This window comes from Puma concolor, chromosome B3, assembly GCF_028749965.1.
Source record: "Puma concolor isolate L17-30 chromosome B3, mPumCon1.1.hap2, whole genome shotgun sequence".
In the NCBI taxonomy this organism is placed as follows: Eukaryota; Metazoa; Chordata; class Mammalia; order Carnivora; family Felidae; genus Puma; species Puma concolor.
In genome coordinates, this window is record NC_141672.1 from 117,930,183 (window position 1) to 117,948,907 (window position 18,725).

The following is an 18,725-nucleotide window of genomic DNA, read 5'->3' on the forward strand; positions in this document are numbered from 1 at the left end:
AAAATTTTTTTTTTAAAAAAAATAAAAAAAGAATTTGTGAGGGGGCGCCTGGGTGGCTTAGTTGGTTAAGCGTCCAACTTCGGGCTCAGGTCATGATCTCACGTTTCTGAGTTCAAGCCCTGCATCGGGGTTCCACGCTGACAGTGCAGAATCTGCTTGGGATTCTCTGCCTCTTTCTTGCTGCCCCTCCTCCACTTGAGTGCTCTCACTCTCTCTCCCTCTCAAATAATAAACTTAAAAAAAAAAAAAAGAATCTGTGAGGACTTACCAGAGTGTCTGAACAACACTACCCTTTGTTGTTCTCGGAAGAAGTTGAGACACTTGCTTCTGCCATGGCCAGGCTGGCTGCTCTTGGCTGGCAGTGGTATTAAAGCACACAGCAGTTTTAGGTAGATAAGGGACATCTGTTCCTGCCTTGGCAAGGCCACTCCTTGTAGGCAGTGTCACAAGCCATGTAATTGTCCCTGGAGTAGTAACCTTTAGAGCAGCCTATCTTGCAGTGCCTCGGCCTGCTTACTATGTGCTCCAATAGTGAGGGATCTAGGCAGGCAGCTGATACCCAGCTTTTAGTTGGAAGGACAGACTCTACCAAGAACTCATAAAAAGGTACACCTCAACTAAATATGGACTTTGTTTCTTTCATCTCCAGTTTGTCTGTAATAATAGTGTAATTAATCTGTCACTGGTTTGGAGTGTGTTATTTCTTATTGACTCTTTGGAAGACATTATCCTGTATGCTACTGGCTTATGAAATATTATTATTATATATTATAACTAACAGTGAACCTGTGCTAAGTAAATTGTTGGCGAAGACAGTCCCGGTCTTTGAGCATGCCTCAAACAAAAACAATATCTCTGGCCAGACGCCTGCCCCCAATCCCTACAGTAGGGTTTCGACAGCAGACTGCTCTGAAATGGGGTTGATTAAATTCCAAGGCTCTTAACATCTAATCTGGACTTACTAACTACATCCTGACATAGGATGTGGTCTGGGCCACTTCCCCAGGCCTGAATTACCGTGCCGCCACCCAGAGTCAATAAGACAGTCTCTTGGTATCCTTCACTCTCTATCCCTGGACTCACTGAGGAAAGAAAAGATGGACACTGAGGCTCCTCTTGCTCACTCTGGCCTTTTCTCCAGGGCGGAAGCATCTACCATTCTCTTTTCCCTCCCTAGCAGTGTGGTTTTAGGGGGTATGAACCTGGCTGGCAAAAGGATAAAAAAGCTTTTCTTTTCAAAGCATCTGCCCTCACCTTCTCCCACCATCCTAACCAAAGGATACTTGGAAAAGCTTTGACCTCTTTGCGTTTTAATTCGTATTCTTCAAATCTCCAAGGGCTAGAAGCTCAGGATGAGGTCAGGACTCTCATAATTAAGAAAGTCTTGGGCCCAACTGGTCTCTCTGCTGTCGGTCTCTCCACATTGCTTACAGTGCCTTGGCTCGGCTATGGAGCATTGTTGTTTAATACAATTATGGTTATGATTTATTATGTGTCACTGCATGCTGCAAGCTTTTTTTTATTTGTGTTTAAAAAAAATTTTTTTTAATGTTTTTATTTATTTTTGAAGGAGAGACAGAGCATGAGCAGGGGAGGAGCAGAGAGACAGGGAGACATAGAATTTGAAGCAGGCTCCAGGCTCTGTCAGCACAGAGCCCGATGCGGAGCTCGAACTCACGAACTGTGAGATCATGACCTGAGCTGAAGTCAGATGCTTAACTGACTGAGCCACTCAGGTGCCCCTTTTTATTTGTGTTTTAAAGTAAGCTCTACCCCCAATGTGGGGCGCAAACTCATGTTTTTGTTTTGTTTTTTTTTGACATAGAGTCATTTTCTGGCTTCAGAACAATGTGTGATTAACATCTTTGTTTTTTATTTTTAAAAATTTTATTTATTCATTTATTTAAATTTACATCCAAGTTAGTTAGCATGTAGTGCAATAGTGATTTCAGGAGTAGATTCCAGTGATTCATCCCCTATGTATAACACCCAGTGCTCATCCCAGCAAGTGTCTTCCTTAATGCCCCTTACCCATTTTTAGCCCATCCCCCTCCCCACAACCCCTTAGCAACCCTTAGTTTGTTCTCTGTATTTAAGAGTCTCTTATGTTTTGTCCCCCTTCTTGTTTTTATATTATTTTTTCTTCCCTTCCCTTATGTTCATCTATTTTGTATCTTAGATTCCTCATATGAGTGAAGTCCCATGATATTTGTCTTTCTCTGACTAATTTCGCTTAACCTAATACCTGCTAGTTCTGTCCACATAGTTGCAAATGGCAAGATTTAATTCTTTTTGATTGCCGAGTCATATTCCATTGTATATATATACCACATCTTCTTTATCCATTCATCTGTCGATGGACATTTGGGCTCTTTCCATACTTTGGCTATTGTCGATAGCTCTGCTATAAACATTGGGGTGCATGTGCCCGTTTGAAACAGCACACCTGTATCCCTTGGATAAATACCTAATAGTGCAATTGCTGGGTGGTAGGGTAGTTCTATTTTTAATTTTTTGAGGAACCTCCATACTGTTTTCCAGAGTGGCTGCACCAGTTTGCATTCCCATCGAACTCAAGGTTCTGAGATCAAGAGTCCCACACTCTACTGACAGAGCCAGCCAGGCACTCCTGCAAACTATTATCCCATCTAAGTCTCATAACAACCTTGTGAGAGAAGTACTTATCCCTATTTTATTGATAAAGGAATAGACTCAAAGGGCGCTTGGCCAAGAATCACACAGCTAATAAATAGTACTGCTTAGATTTGAGCCCAGGTTTGTCTGATTCTAGAAGTTGTGGATTTTTTTCACCCACCACCCCTGAAGGAAGGCTTTGATGGCTTCTCAGTGAATTCTGAGGCCCCTGCTACCTTGAGGACTGTTCTCAGCCCTCATCACCTATACTAGTTTTTTATTGATGCATAGCAATTTACCACAAACTAAGCAGCTTAAAACAATACCCATTTATTATTCCCCAGTTTCTGTAGGTCAGGAGTCCAGGCATGGCATGACCGGTGCTCTGCTCAGGGTCTCAGAAGACTGAAATCAAGATGTTAGTTAGGTCTGTGGTCTCATCTGGAGCTCGGAATCCTCTTCTGAGCTTGTTCAGGTGGTTAGCAGAATTCAATTCCCCACATTGTAGGACTGAGTGCCCCTGTTTTTTCTTGTTAACTGTTAGCATAGAACCACTCTCAGCTATGAGAGGCCACCCTCAGGGCCTTACTACGTGGCCTCTCCATAGGCCCTCTCACACTACCACTGCTTATATCTTCAAGCCAGCACGAGAGGGTCTCTAACACTTTACTCTCTTTTAAAGACCTCCTCTGATTAGGTCAGGCACATCCAGAGTAACCTCTTTTAAGTCAAAGTAAATGGATTAGTAGCCTCATCTTGGAAATGATACCCCATCAACATTCACAGATTCCTCCCCAATTATACAAGGCATATACATCGGGGGGAGAGGTAAGATTCTATTCAGCCTACCACATCACTTGACGGGGGCTGCTTGTTCCCAAGTTTGTCTCCAGCTATGTTCCCAGGCCCCCAGTCCATTCTGCTGCTTCTGGTGGGTGCTCCTTCCCCGAAAGGTTGAGGCCAGACATCCTGGCTCTTGCTCAAGCCATCAGAGTCTTTTGTCTCTTACTACCATCATCTGCCCTGAATCCTTTTCTGCCCCTCTGGAGAAGCAGCTGCTGGACTTCTGTCGCCTCAAGGGTGTCAGTCACCAGCCTGTCAGCTTCCTGCTGCAGCCCAGAGCCTTCATCCTGGAAGAGCTGTGATAAGGCACTTCTGATGTGTGCAGAGAAGGGGGGATGAGGCGATTGAGGAGTTTGTGAGGATAGAGGCAGTGTTCCACCATGTGAATGTCTAGTAAAGGGAAGATCACAGTCCAGAAGAGCTCTTATTTTCTCTGATAGGAATGAAGCATGTACTGGAAAAAGAAATGAATGCTGCCTTTCAAGGCTGGAAGTCACCCTTGTGGCCATTAGTCTCACCGATTGCACATTGTTTCCATTTCCTTGGGTCCTTCTTGAGCACCTCCAGTGATGAGGATCTCACTACTAGGGGGCTGGGGATGAACAAGGGAAGGCACCTGAGACCGTGACATTCTTGCTGCTATTGAATTATAGCTCTGCCACATGCCCTTAGACAGGTTATTTCAACTTCTTGAACCATAGCTTCCTCATCTATAAAATGGGAATAATAATGGAACCTACCTAATAGATTGGGAGGATTACATAAGATAATGCATGTGAAACACTGTCCTGGCTGGCACCCAGTAAGGGCTCAATAAATGGCAACTAGAAAAAGTATTTTCCTATTGTAAAATTATAGTTCTTTTCCCAGGGCAGGGCAGGTTGTGATACGGGTAACAAGGCATGCAGGTGATATGGACAAATACACCACCGTGGTCACCTGAGAATCAGGGAGAAGGGGTAGCGGAAGGAAATAGCCTTCAAAGGTAATCCTGTGGGGCTGCCATTAGGAGGTTTTAATGGTACCTTTTCACAATGTAGTTAATTATTTCTATTATGTAATTTCCTAAAATATTACTTTAAACATTTTTAATGGTTATTTATTTATTTTTGAGAGAGAGGGAGAGCACAAATCGGGGAGGGACAGAGAGAGAAAGGGAGACACAGGATCCAAAGCAGGCTCCAGGCTCTGAGCTGTCAGCCCAGAGCCCAACGTGGGGCTCGAACCCACAAACCACGAGATCATGACCTGAACCAAAGTCCAACACTTAACTGACTGAGCCATCCAGGTGCCCCCTAAAATATTACTTTTATAATCAGATGTAATTTTTATTGAGATATAACTTATATACCATAAGACCCACCCCCCCTTATTTATTTATTTATTTATTTATTTATTTATTTATTTATTTTGAGAGAGACAGAAAGCATGAGTGGGGAAGGGGCAGAGAGAGAGGGAGAGAGGGAGAATCCCAAACAGGCTCTGTGAAGTCAGTGCACGGAACCTGATGCAGGGCTTGAACTCACAAAAGTGTGAGTTCATGACCTGAGCTGAAATCAAGAGTTGGATGCTTACCCAACTGAGCCACCCAGGCTCCCCAAGATCCACCCTTTTGAAGTGTGCAGTTCAGTTGTAGTTTATTCACTATGTTGTGTTATCACTGTCACTAATTCCAGAACATTTTCATTACCCCCAAAAGAATCTCTCTACCCAGTGGCACCCACCAACCCCATCCTAAGCAACTACTAATTTACCTTCTGTCTCTGTGGATTTGCCTATTCTGGACATGTCATATAATTAGAATCAGACGCTATGTGGGTTTTTTTGTGTCTGGGGTCTTTCACTTAGCATGATGTTTTCAAGGTTCATCCATGTTGTAACATGAATCAGTACCTCATTCCTCAGTATCGCAGAATTATACTCCATTAGGTGGACATACCACATTTTGTTTACCCACTCATTAGTTTATGGACATTTGAGTTGTTTCTACCTTTTGGCGATTATAAATAAGACTGCTGTGGATATTGTGTACAAACGTGATGTTTTTGTATGGACATATATTTTCAGTTCTTTTGGGTATACATCTAGTAGTATGATATGGGTCATGTGGTAACTCTGTGTTTAACTTTTTGAAGAATTACCAAATTGTTCCAAAGTAGCCTGTACTACTTTGCATTCCCGCCAGCAACGTATGCAGGTTTCCAGTTTTTCCACATCCTTATAATTTATTTGTTTACAAAGAAAGATAAGTCTTTGTAGCTGTTTTAAAATTTTTTTTTAATGTTTATTTTTGAGAGAGACAGAGACAGAATGCAAGTGGGTTGGGGCAGAGAGAGGGAGGCACAAAATCCACAGCAGGCTCCAGGCTCCAAGCTGTCAGCACAGAGCCCAACGTGGGGCTCGAACTCACGAGCTGTGAGATCATGACCTGAGCTGAAGTTGGACGCTCAACTGACTGAGCCACCCAGGCGCCCCAGTCTTTGTAGCTGTTTGAGCTGGGCCCCACACCCTCAGTTTCCTTTTGGGAAACAGGGCCTAGGGCAGGGGAGCCCTGTACTCTGAGTCCATTCATTACCTGCTCTTCAACAGGGATCTCCCTCTACCTCCCAGCTCCCTGAGCCTGGTCTCTCTTTTCCAGAACCACCTCTAGGGGGCAGCTCACAACAGTTCTTCAACAGTTAAGTTTCTCTCCCCAGAAAAGGGTTCAAACTGTGGCTGAATGTGAAGGGAAAGAAACAGGATTTAATTTCATGTCTCTCCTACCAGTGAGTGCTGTTCTCTACATTTTAGCTCAGGGAATAGTCAACCTGATTAACCATCAAAAATCATATGAAGATCTTATTACAATGCCTATTTCCAGGTCCTTTGTAGGAGATTCTGACCCTGTTGGTTTGGAGTTCGGCCCAGGCATTCTGTATTTTTTTTAACAATTTCCTTAGGTGATTCTGATGATGAACCATGGTTGGGAAGCAAGGTATTATTATGTCCTTTATCCCACAGCAATCTGGCCCATTTTGCTGAGGAGAAAGCTGAGGCTCAGTGAAGAATTAAGTTGCCCCAAATCACAGTCAACTTGACTTTCTTCAAAGCCTATGGTATGTTCTATATGACACTAGGCATTACATTTGCTAGCACAGGCCTGCGGAATAGAGAGCCTCTCTCCACGCAGGACTGGGAATTCTGATAGCAAGGACCTTGGCAAACACCTTACATTCCTCTTCCCTGTTTCCACTGGATATGGTGAGAATACCTGTTGTTTTTGATTCCTAAGTCTGCTGTAACAAACTACCACAGACAGGGTGACTTGAAACAACAGAAATTTATTCTCTCATAGTTCTGGAAGCTAGAAGTCCAAAATCAAGTTGTCGGCAGGACCATGCTCTCTCTGAAGGATCCGGGGAAGAATCTTCCATGCATTTTTCTTAGCTTCTATTGTTTGCGGGCAATCCTCAGCATTCCTTGGCTTGCTGTGTAACTCCAATCTTTGACTACGTCTTCAGATGTTGTTTTTCTCTCTGCATGTCTGTCTCTTTTTATAAGGACACCAGTCATATTGGATTAAGGACCCATCCAACTTCAGTATGACCCCTTCTTACATATTAATTACATCTGTAAGGACCCATTTCCACATAGTCACATTCGCAGGTACCAGGATTAGGACTTCAAAATATCTTTTGGGGGGTGGAGGGGGAGACACACTTCAACCCACAATATCTATGATAATCAGCAGATGTCAAACAAAACCAGATATCCTTCAGATACTTGTGGCTGCCTCAACACGAGACAGAGCATCACCTCTCTGTGCTCTGCCTGGAATTGCCAGACCAGTCCTACTAGGCTGGCTAACTCCTCTGGTCCTTGGGGAACCAGCTGCATCAGCACCTGTGGGTGCATTAAGCGCCCCTTCTCAGAGCTCCCACCTTTTCCCACTACCATTGCATTGTGTTATAACTTTCTTTTCTTTCTTTCCACTAACTGGGACGTCCTCGAGGCAGGAATAATGTCTGATTTTACTGTGATCCTTTCCCCTAGCCCCCTGCCCTAGCCCCACCCTGTGCCTAGACTGGGATCTGGTACAACAATAATGAAGTCCCTTAATGCCCAGCTGGAGATCCACTGCCCATTGACCACATGCTCCGTCCTTGTATTATATACATTTATGTTCCCAAATGGATTTTGACTGTGTGACCTGACGATGTTGTGGATGAGTGCTCCTGTAGCCACTCCCCGCTTATTCCGGCACTTCTCAGGTTCCCACCTCAGTCTCGGGGGCGGGGGGTGTATATGCATATCTGTCACCTTCCTTTGGAGCCTGCTCCTGGGTCAGCAGGGCCAGAGGATCAGTAAGGCGGGGATGGGGTGCTCATGGGTGCTGGGTTCCACTGGCACCCATAAGCACCTATCAAAAGCTTGGGAACTGAATGTGCTGGGGTGGAGTGGGGGTGCAGAAAAGAAAGTGTTTCATTACTTGCTTTCTGGTACGGAGGGCAGCTCAGCCCACCATCAGGGCAGGTTAATGCCCTAAAGGTGGGGAAACAAGCCCCTCTCCCCATGCCACAGGATGAGTTTCTAGGCAGGAAAGGGACTTCGCTGATCCTTGCCATCAAAAAAAGAAAGCCTCTGCAGCCTCCCCTCCCGGACAAGCCTCTGCTTGCATAGTCTTGGTGACCTGGCAATCAGGACTTCAGATACTGGTTTTGGAAAGTTGGCCCTTTTCCAGAACCAAGACCAGTCTTTTGTAAGCTTCTACCATGCAGGGCCTCTTCCAAGTTTTATCATTTCCTTTAGAGGCACAAAGCCCAGGACCAGCCCAGGGCACCTAGTGCATTTTTTCCAGCTTTCTTGGACCACCTGTGAGAGGGTCAGACAAGTACACATAAACCCCTTGGCCTTTCCCAGGGACTCATCAAGAACAAGAAATTGGGGAGGGTAAACCGTGCCAGAGTCTAGATGACAGGGCTCACTGATCCAAAGCTCAAGGAGAAATATAGGTGGGGGACAACTCCCTGAAGAGCCCCTCCTCTCAGCTGCAGAAACTCACCTCTTGTCACCGGAAGAATTTATTCAGGATTCTGCCAGCGAAGTGACTTACATTCTCCCCATCTCTTTTCCAGAGGTGATGTTGAGTTGCACGTGGTAGGGTCTGTTTCTGAGATCCTGGAGCTCTGTGCTGCCCCCACCCTCACTTGCTAGAGTCCTTCTGTACACAGCACCCCTCCCCCCACCCAACTATGAGTTGGGCAGAATGGCTTATGAGGCTGTTATCTCTCAACAGACAGCTGTGCAGGGCTGGAGGCAGCAGCTTATCAGGGAGCCTGCAGTGATTCACAGCCCAAGTTCCAGCTTCTCTGCTGAATAGTAATTTCCAGCAGTGGATTTGTGCTCATTCTTTCTCCTCACCCTCACTCCTCCCCCTCTCCCAAGGGTGTGCTGTCCTTTCTGAGAGAGAGAGCAGTGAAGGGGAGATCCTACCGATGGCGATGAGGGGTTTTGTGCCAGCTTTTTGGATAAGGCTGTCAATTGGCAGGAGGCTGCGGGTTTAGGGAACCCAGTGGGGTATGCTTCCCTTGGCAGTGACCCTCAGGAGAGTTCATTGGTGCTTGCCTTCCTTCCCTTCTCAGAAAAGCAATGTGGTAATGCACCAACCCTCAGAGGTAATGCATCAAGGGACAAAGGCCCCCTTCTGGCCACAAGCCCCTGAGGCTAGAGCCAGCCAGGGAAGGCTGGGAGAGGGAGAAGACAGAAACTGGACAATGTACCTCTTGCTCCATTTTGAGGCGATCCAGTCTCTGTGCCTGACCCTGAAGACTCCAAAGGCCAAGGACTCCAGGCTGGTGGGGACTGAGACACAGGGGGGCAGGCCAAAACAGCCTCCACCTAGGTTAAGTGATAAGGAAAAAACCGGGGGCCAGAGCCATTTTTTGTTTTTGTTTTATTGGAAGCAGGACTCCAGCTGTGAGATTCAGGGAGTAGGCATAGACTTCTGTGCTGGGTCTTTCCCTCTGGGCCAGTGGGGAAGGGGGGGGGGGGTGTTAAAAGAGCTAGAGTCCATCCATGGAGGCACTCCTGCAGTATGACCTCAGGATGCTCCTTAAGAGCAGGGTAAGGAAAACTAGAAGGGAGTGGTGTCCCAGGGGACGTGCAGAATACACTCCCCCCCAACTCAGACTCCCCTGCCCTCCAGCAGTTGCCTTCTCACCCTTGGCCCTTAGCCACCAATGAAGATGATTCCAAGAGCTTTCCCGGGCTTCCACACTCCAGCCCCCCGCATGAATACTGGATACCTTTAACCCTTGGGGGTCTTTAGCAAGGCTCAAGAGTCCCACTGCCCACCACTACCCACCTTCGCCCCCCCTCCAAGAAGGTCCTAGTATGGCTCAGAAAAGCTGAAGGTGGGAGTTCTGCGTCTTCAGGCAACACAAGTAGAGAAGCAACCACCCACGAAGCTTCCCTAGGGTCCCTCTCTTGTTGCCTTGTGCTCCACGCTGACAGTCTGAGGAGCTGTGTCCAGAGCACCGAGGCGTAAAAGGCTGGAGATATGTCTCAAGGTCGAGGCGCTGCGGGTGAGACCCAGCCGGTGTAGGTGGCCCAGACCCACGAGTTCTCAGGCCGTCTGGTCCTCTTCCGTAGCACTTGGCTCAGGTTGTGACCGCTTCGCAGAGCCTTCTCCAGCTGCGGGTTCCCCTAGGCTCCTCTTGGACGTCGGTGCAGTTGGCTGGGACGAGGGTGCAGGATGGGAGTTCGGGGGCTGATAGCCGGGTTGGCAGGGATCCAGTGCATCCTTGGAAAGTAGGATGGCGAGGCTGGGCACGTTCTTAAGTACACTGAGACTGGCGGCCGGCTCACCAGGCTCCTGACCCGGTGTGGGCCCCGGCGGGAGGCTCTGCCACACCTCGCGCACGCTCCGGTAGCGCAGCCGCGTGACCTGATGCAGGCCCGCCAGGCGGCGCTTGAGGATCTCTGCGCACGTGACGGTCTTGGTGGTGGCCCGACCGCAGCCGCTGAAGACGATGGCGCGCGTGGCTGGCTGCGCCATGCTGGCGGTGGCGAAAGCCAGCAGGTTCCGGATCTTGCTGCCCTCTTTGACCCGCATGTGCACGGCTCCCGGCGCCAGGTCCGCGAAAGGGCCGGGGCCCGCGCCGCCCCCCTCGGCCCCGCCCCCCACCGGCGCCTCCTCCGAGCGCACCTTACGGAAGTTCTCCATGCGCCGTCGTTGCCCGGACCGCGGCGACGCGGGCTTCGCCATGGGGCCGCCTCAGCCCCGGGGCTGCATGGCCGCCGGTCGCGCCCGGCAAGGGCCGGCAGGGGTAAGGGTGCGGAAGCGGCGTGGACGCTGTTGGGCGGGGTGGGACGGCGCGATCCTCGCCTCCGACTTCTCTCCAGTGGACGCTGCTCTACGCCGCGCTCTAGGCGCGCGGTGCTCCGCGCCTTTAGCTGAGGCCCCGCCTGGGAGCCTGGAAGCCCCCGCCCCTGCCGCCAGGCCCCGCCTCTAACTCGGCTCGGCCCGCCCGCGTCCTAGACTCTCCCGGCTCCAGAATCCAGTCGAGTCCAGACACTGGGGCGTGGGAGCGGTGCGCACCGGCAGGTGTAATGGCAGCGCCAGGGGGTGACTTGCCAGAGGAAGTTCCCCCATAATCGCCAGTGCCCTCCCTAAGCCAACCCTCATTAACGGACAACCTAAATAAAAACTGCGTTTGCGATGCAAAAGCCGCTTCAAGCCGGTCCCCGAGCCCTTGCGCGTTCCAACTGAAGGCCGCCCCTTGTCCCCTCTCAAGGAGGTATTTCCGAGAGGCCTGCTGGGGCCTCTTCCCCCCCCCCCCCCCCAACAACTTGCCTCCCGCGCCGGAGCCGCTCTTTTCGCCTCAAGGACAGCCTGTGCACGGTCAGCAGAGTGCGGAGGCGCTGGCTGCCGCTGCGCCCCGTGCCGCCCTCGGACGACTACGTCGCGGAGTGGTACTCCCAGTGCGGCCAGAGAATGAGGTCTCAGCTCGCCGCGCCTGACCGGAGCTGGAGGCTCCCGGACCCCAGTACACTCCTGGACCGAGGGGGTGAGGCTCCAGGCCAGGCTGACCCTGAGGCGAACGGGAAGAGAACAAGGAGAGACCTTATCAAGAGGAGTTAAGCTCCCTCCGCCCACGCAACGTCTACTATTAAAGCTGGAGGTTTTAGGGTAAAACAGGCACTGTTCCCTGGTAATGTGGAACCCCCTTCTTCCCAGGTGGTACTCGTTGTTAGTCAGTCTGAGACCCAGTGGGGTCCTTTTTCAAAAAGGAGGCTGGATGAAGGCAGGTTTTGAGAGGGAGAAGAAAGGTGGGAAGTTGAAGCCTCGGGGGCGTTATGAAACTACTGGGTGCCCTTCTCCGGGAACTCCACAGGACCGAGAGGGTGGCCCGACCTCCTACCTGGAGAAGTGGACAGTGAGAGGTGAGGCTGGGATTGAAGGACTGGTGATGGGAGGGGAGTTAAAAGGAGCTGGACCCTCCCTAGAAGTGCGCTAGGGCCTTGCCCTTCACCCTTACACCCCCTCGCTCACGCGCACAGATAAAGCGGTGCAGACCTGATCCGGGTAGGGGGTACTACCGCCGGGCGTGGCGGGGAGGTTCCCGGAGAGCTGCGGCGGGCGGGAAACCTCAAAGTGAGGGCGGGTTGACGGTGCCTGGGGGGAGCTGGGTCCCAGTCTTGAGACGGAGCTGCCAGGGTCTCCTTCTCCCTTCTCACAGCTGTTCTCATCTCCTCGTCATCTTGTATGTCCTAGCTCTCGGCCCTGCTGTTCAGAACCCGGCTGACCCCATTTTCGCCCCTTAGGGGAGTGGCTGGACCTTTGCGCCCCAACGTATGAGTGACCGACTCTGGCCTGGATCTCCTGATTGCACGCTGGGCTCAGGAGCTCTCGGGGTCGCCTTCCACTTGGAACCGGGACTTCAGCTGTGCCCCAGCTCCCGCGAGCCCCACGGAGAACGGGCACGGCAGCCTCGATAGAACACAAAGACTGCAGCGCGTGGCGGGGCGCAGGGAACCTCAGGCAGCAATTTCGGCTAGGCCTGGAAGAAAGTCCTGGAACGGGTGAAATCTACGTTAGAACGGGCTGGTTAGGGAAGAAGCGAGCACTCCTTGCAGGAGTATGCAAGCCTAGGCTGAAGTTTCACTTGGAGGGGATACAGGCAGGGTCTGCAATTTAGAGGAAGGGGCCTGGGAGTTCCGGGTTTGCGTCGAGTTAGCCCGCGGCTGTTCTGCGTCCGCTTGGGTTGGCCCTCGAAAGCACCCTTCTCCCCCTTCTACTACTGCCAGCTGTAGAAGACTCGGATTCACTTCGCTCCCCAGCGAAGGGAGAGCGCCAAACAGGCCCGCATTCCCTCCGGCGCCCCTCCCCTTCCCCGCTTCCTCTGCAGCACTTAAAATGTAAATGTACATCGTGATTAGCCGCCGGGTCGCTAATTACCGCTGAAGCCATTCATTACCCTGTCAGCGCGCGTCCTAGCCTGCCGGCTGTGCGCTCCTGCTGGGCGACAGGGTGGCTGGGCTGGAGGGGTGGAAGTGGGAGGGGTCAGGCGTGGGGGAACTGTGAGTAAGGGTGAGGGAGATTGGCCGGGAAGAAGCGGGGGCGAGAGAGGGGTCAATGGGGGTGTAAAAAACGGGCGGTGATGTACCCGCGCGAGGCTGGAAGAGGGGAGAAATGCTCGGGCAGCTAGGGAGGGGGACGGAGGGGAGGTGGCGAGGACACGAGGGAGGGGGCGATGTGAGAGCAAACGGGGACGAGGAGCCGGACGAAGGCAGAACACGTGGGGAGGCGGCCAGGAACCCCGGAGAAGGGGCGAACGCGGTTGGTAGAGGAGTAGAGGGCTGAACTCTGGGAAGGTGAGCAAATATCTGTGCGTTTCTGTGGCGCATACCCCGCGAGGGTTAGAAACGGAAAGACGGTCAAGGCTTTCAGTTAAAAGAGCTGGGTAGGACCGTAAGTATTTTTTTTTTTTTTTTTAAGCGCGCGGCGGAGGGGTGGGGGGGGATCTATTTCCATATGTGTTTGTAGATGTAAATGTATTTTTAAAATATCTTTAAGAAAAGAGCATACTGCATCTGTTGCCTCTGAGGCAGCATCCAGATTTTGTGAGCCTCTTTAAGAAAAGCACTGCTAAATATGAATATAGAATTAAAGCAGAGCCTTGGAACAGCCTGTGTAAACGAGGTACTGACCTTGGAGTCTGAGCTTCGTTTAGCTTCTTTTTGCCTCTATGTGACCTTGGGCAATTTACTTAACTCCTATGCCTTGGTTTTCTCAACTGTGAAATGGGGCTAACATAGGAACCTGCCTCATAAACTGGTTGGGAGACGCATAGCATCTTAGAAACTTAGCTGGTAAATTCTTGGGAAATGTTGGCTAGTATTTTTCATATATTATTTGAGATTAAGATAAATTAAAATTTTTAAAGGCGGGGAGAAAGCTGTTGAAAGGAAGGGAAAATGGGCAAAGCCTTGGTAAGAGCAGTTTTCCTAATATGTTAGGGCCTAGTTAGTGGCACTGTAGACTCCTTTCATCCTTAGAGGACCTGATGGGGTGGTTAGGCTGGAGCCCCTGCTCTGCAAAAGGGCCTTTCCAGCTGTACATCCTGCCTCTGGACAAGTCTCTTCTCACCCCAAGACTGGGAGAAACCCAGGCTCAGGACAGGTCTCCTCCTCTTCTGTCTCCAAAGGCAGGAAGAGAATGGGGAGCTCCTAAAGCTGCTGGTCCTAGTCCCAGCCTCTGTAGGCAAGGACTTGGGAACATGCAAAGGGGTCAGGAACTGGAAGATTAGAAGGGGGCCAGAGGGAGCTCAGATTTATCAGGTGCCTACCAAACATCCAGCATTGGGCCAGGTATTCTCACAGATCTATTCCCTGATTCCATCTTTATAATCTTCCTTTTCATCATTGTTTGACATATGGAAACTGAGGCACAGAGAGGTTAAGTAACTTTGCCCAATGCACCGCAGCTAAAAAGCAGCAGCCACAGGTATTTGAATGCAGGGTTTGCTGACTCACTTTACTACCTCACCTGAGTGTAAGAGGAAAGGAAACTTAAATGATTTGAGCCACTTGGGAAAGGTATGAGTTGGTTTTGGGGAAAGTGGGGGTTCCTACAGTGAGGAAGATATATTGGTTATCTATTGCTGCATAAAAAATTACCCCCCAAACTCAGCAGGTTGAAACAAAAACATTCACATCTTACACAGTTATTGAGAGCTAGAGATCCAAGGGCAGCTTGTAGGGAGGGGGGGTTCTAGCTCAGGACCTTTCCTGAGATTGCAACCAAGATGTTGGCCAGGTCTGGCAGATCTGCTCCCCTGCTTACTCACATGTTGATTAGAGGTCTCAGTTCCTTATCACATTGGATGTCTCCATAGATGTGCTCATTACATATCAGTGGGCTTCCCCCAGAGCAAGTGATCAGAGAGAGAGGGACTGAGCAGGAAGCCACAGTGCCTTTTGTAGCCCAGCTTCCTCTGAAGAGAAATTAGGTTTTACTTCTTGAAGGGAGCAGTGTCAAAAAATTTGTAGATACTTCAAAGCCACAGCAGAAAGGGGGTGTTTGGGAGGCAAATTTAGGAGGAGGGGCAATCAGGAATCAATATATTGAAGCAAATATGTGGCAAGACCTTATTCAGGAAAGCCGGATTTATTTCCTGGCATACAGAGAGCACTTAAATTTTGCTAAATGGGTGCATGCGTGACAACTTTTCTAAGATCGTTTTCAAGACTTTGGTCATGAGCACAAGAGCAGCCGCCACTTTAGAGGGCTCTCCGGAAGGATGCATGGGATTGTAGCTATCAGAGCTCTTTGCAAATTTAACGTGGCTAGGCAAAGAAGCCTGGAGGGGAACTTGGCCTGAGAGAGAGCTCGAGGGCTCCGCCTTGGAGGAGTCCCTGCCCAGGCTGGGTTCCTCTTCTCTAAAATGAGTCTCAAGCCCTAGGGCAATGCTCTAATTCCAGCTTCCCATCTCTGTCTCCCCACCCCCAGCCCAGCCCAGCCCAGCCCAGCTTCCTTAAGATGTCTCATCTCTAGTTATTGCTTTTGCCCTTGGGCCAGCCACGACAGCCTAGGAGTTCCAACAACAGCCAAGCCTGTGCCTTCAGGCTGCTCCTTCTGTGCTGGCTCTGGCCCTACAGACGGAGAATAGGAGTTTGTGGTTCAGACCCAGTGAACATCAACCTTGCATGAAATTCAGTTGTTTTCCTAGCATCAGGCCAAGATACCTGAGTCCCAAGAGGAAGATGAGGAGACAGGATATGTGGGGCCTAGAATAAGTGAGGAGATGGGAGTGTAGGAGGGGGAAGGAGAAGCAAAAAACCAACAGAGCTGTTTCCCCATCTTCCCAAAAGTTGGGTGCTGCCACTACCCCCCGCTCCCCATCTTCCTTCCAGACTCCAGAGGCAAGTGTATAAAGCCACTCACCTGGGCAAAGTTAAGAGTTCCCAGGAGAGTGAGTGCTGGTCCCTAAAAGACTTCCCAAGAGCCTGCAGTGATCCCTGAAATCCCCATTATTGCTTACACCTTTGGAGCAGCTTTACCCTCAGAAGAGAAGATTATACTTCTCAGGGGGGAATTGACCCTAAACCAAAGAAACAGGATGCTTGAGAACCTTGGGGGTAGGAGGAAGGTAGAGAGCTGATAAGGTGAGGGAACAGTTACCAATAATAGCCGACATTTACTTAGCACTTACGGCGTGCCCGACACCGTACTCTGCACTTACCACGTACTAACTCGTTTCATACAAGCAGCACTACGCAGTAGCTGCTACCCATGTCATAAGTAAGGTAGAACCAGATCCAGAGTCAGACAGCGTGGCTCCAGAATCTGTCCTTGACCATGGCACTTGACCCCCTGCAGGAGGAAGGGCAGCAGGGCTGAAAGCCATCAGCTTTAGGCATCCTAGTTATCCATAACGAAGTTCCTGGAACCCCCGGGCATGGTTCTGCTCTGCCAGCGCTTGCCTGGGATGGGGGCACCAAGGCTGCTCTTCCTCCTCCAACCTGGAGGTTCTTAGTTTATGCCTTACTAGAATTAAAACTGTCCTTCAGGGATACACTTCAGGGGTGTGAATTTTTCTACAAATTGCAAAATGCTTGCTTATCTGACACGCAGATGCAGCTAGTGCAGTGGTTCAGGGCATAGACTCTGGAGCCCATTCCCTGGGTTTGAATCCCCAGCTCTGCCACTTGCTAGCTGTGCCCTTGGTCAAGTTTGGAACCTCCCTGTGCCTCAGTATCCTTCCCTGTTAAATGGAAATGGCGATGTTGGTGGTAGTAGTACTTACCTCCTGGAACTGTTGGGTTATCCTCCCAATACTACCGTGAGATCATCACTCCTGCTTTTCAGAGACAGGCTAAATCCCTTGCCCAAACACTCAGCTACTGAGCAATAAAGCTTGTAGGCAAACAGAAGGTGTGATAAAAAAAAAAAAAAGAGAGACAGAGAGAGAGAGGCAGAACAAAATGGTAGCCTCCAGGGGCAGCCAGGACTGTTGGGCCCCAGCTGTTGACAGGCAGGAATGCAGGCCCAGTGGTTTTATTTGGCTTGTGTGTGATTTAACGCTTTGGCTTCATTTCAGTGGGGAGTGACTGCATCAGCTTTTTTGCATGCTACATATAGAGAGCACTTCTCCCATCATATCCTGTTGGAGTCAGGCTTATGAAAAACGATGTCATTTTGTTGCTGTAGAGACATCTAGGGTCTGGAGCGCTGGGAAGGAGCCAGGAAACAGTTCTCTCTTCCCTGGGTCACCTCTCTTCCTGGCAATTGCCCCCTTCCTCTCCGTGGTGGTGAGAATAGAAACAGCTCTTTCTACATGACACCCTGTCACCCCATCCCCCTGTCCTACCAGCCTAGAACAGAGCCCCCAAATCAAGCTGGATGAATTGGGGCTCCTTCCAGTTCAGGGAGCTACCTGGTCAAGTCCCTGATGGCCATGAGGGTTCCCTGTTCTCACTAGGTAATTAATTTTGTCTTTCCTTTTCTTGAGCAGAAGATGAAGTTAACCAAGTGTGCCTGCTGTCTATTGTTCTGAAGTAAGTCACAAGGTGCCCTGTACATACTGTCCCGGAAGATTAATTGTATATATTTCAACAAGGGAAAGAGCATATTTTGTTTGCAGAATTTCTGGAAGAACTCTCTCTGCCTAGAAATAATGTGTATTTGCTGATTAATGACCTTCCTGGTGAACCTGCCTCAGAAAAGGTAACAGAGTTAGGAGTGGATGTCACTAGCCCCTGTCATTTCTGCCCTCCAGGAGAAGTCATGAGGACAGGCAGATCTCTGAAGTACTTGTCTTTTTTTTTTTTTTAATTTTTTAAATGTTTATTTATTTTTGAGAGAGAGACAGAGCACATGCTGGGGAAGGATAGAGGGAGACACAGAATCTGAAGTAGGCTTCAGACTCTGAGCTGCCAGCACAGAGCCCGACGTGGGGCTCAAACTCATGGACCGTGAGATCATGACCTGAACCAAAGTCTTGGATGCTTAAGTGACTGAGCCACACAGGTGCCCATGAATTACTTGTCTTTTGTGCCCACATATCTTCACTGTGGGTTGGGGGTGCACACTTTCTGCCCTGAAGTCCAAGTGTTTTCAAAAAAACAAGTTAAGGGGCAGCTGGGTGGCTCACGCGGTTAAGCGTTTGACTTTGGCTTAGGTCTGATCTCACCAGTTCGTGAGTTCAAGCTGCGTGTCTGACCCTCCCCCACTCCCACTCTGTGTCTCTCTCTCTCAAAAATAAACATAAAAAAATAAAAAAACAAGGTAAAAAATTTCATGTTTTTGTGTTACAGGTTCATGTCCCAAAATGTTATCAACCTGTTTCAGCTCCCTATTTCTTTTTTTTTTTAATTTTTTTTTTCAACGTTTTTTTAATTTATTTTTGGGACAGAGAGAGACAGAGCATGAACGGGGGAGGGGCAGAGAGAGAGGGAGACACAGAATCGGAAACAGGCTCCAGGCTCCGAGCCATCAGCCCAGAGCCCGATGCGGGGCTCGAACTCATGGACTGCGAGATCGTGACCTGGCTGAAGTCGGACGCTTAACCGACTGCGCCACCCAGGCGCCCCTCAGCTCCCTATTTCTGGGTAACAAATCACCTTAAAACTTCATGGCTAAAAATAATAATTTATTATTTCTTTTAATTTGGTTTAATTATTATTATTATTTTTTTTTAGAGAGGGAGAGAGAGAACAAATCTTTTTTTTTAATTTATTTTAATGTTTATTTATTTTTGAGAGAG

At 49.5% G+C, this 18,725-nt stretch overlaps 1 protein-coding gene across 1 annotated transcript; it reads right to left on the bottom strand.

The window, feature by feature from the left end:
* Nucleotides 1-9,392: 9,392 nt before the first annotated feature.
* RPP25 (ribonuclease P/MRP subunit p25) lies at nt 9,393-11,274 on the bottom strand. Its single transcript, XM_086711235.1, has one exon. The coding sequence runs from the start codon at nt 10,721-10,723 to the stop codon at nt 10,082-10,084; it is 642 nt and encodes a 213-aa protein (XP_086567361.1). The 5' UTR covers nt 10,724-11,274; the 3' UTR covers nt 9,393-10,081.
* Nucleotides 11,275-18,725: the final 7,451 nt, after the last annotated feature.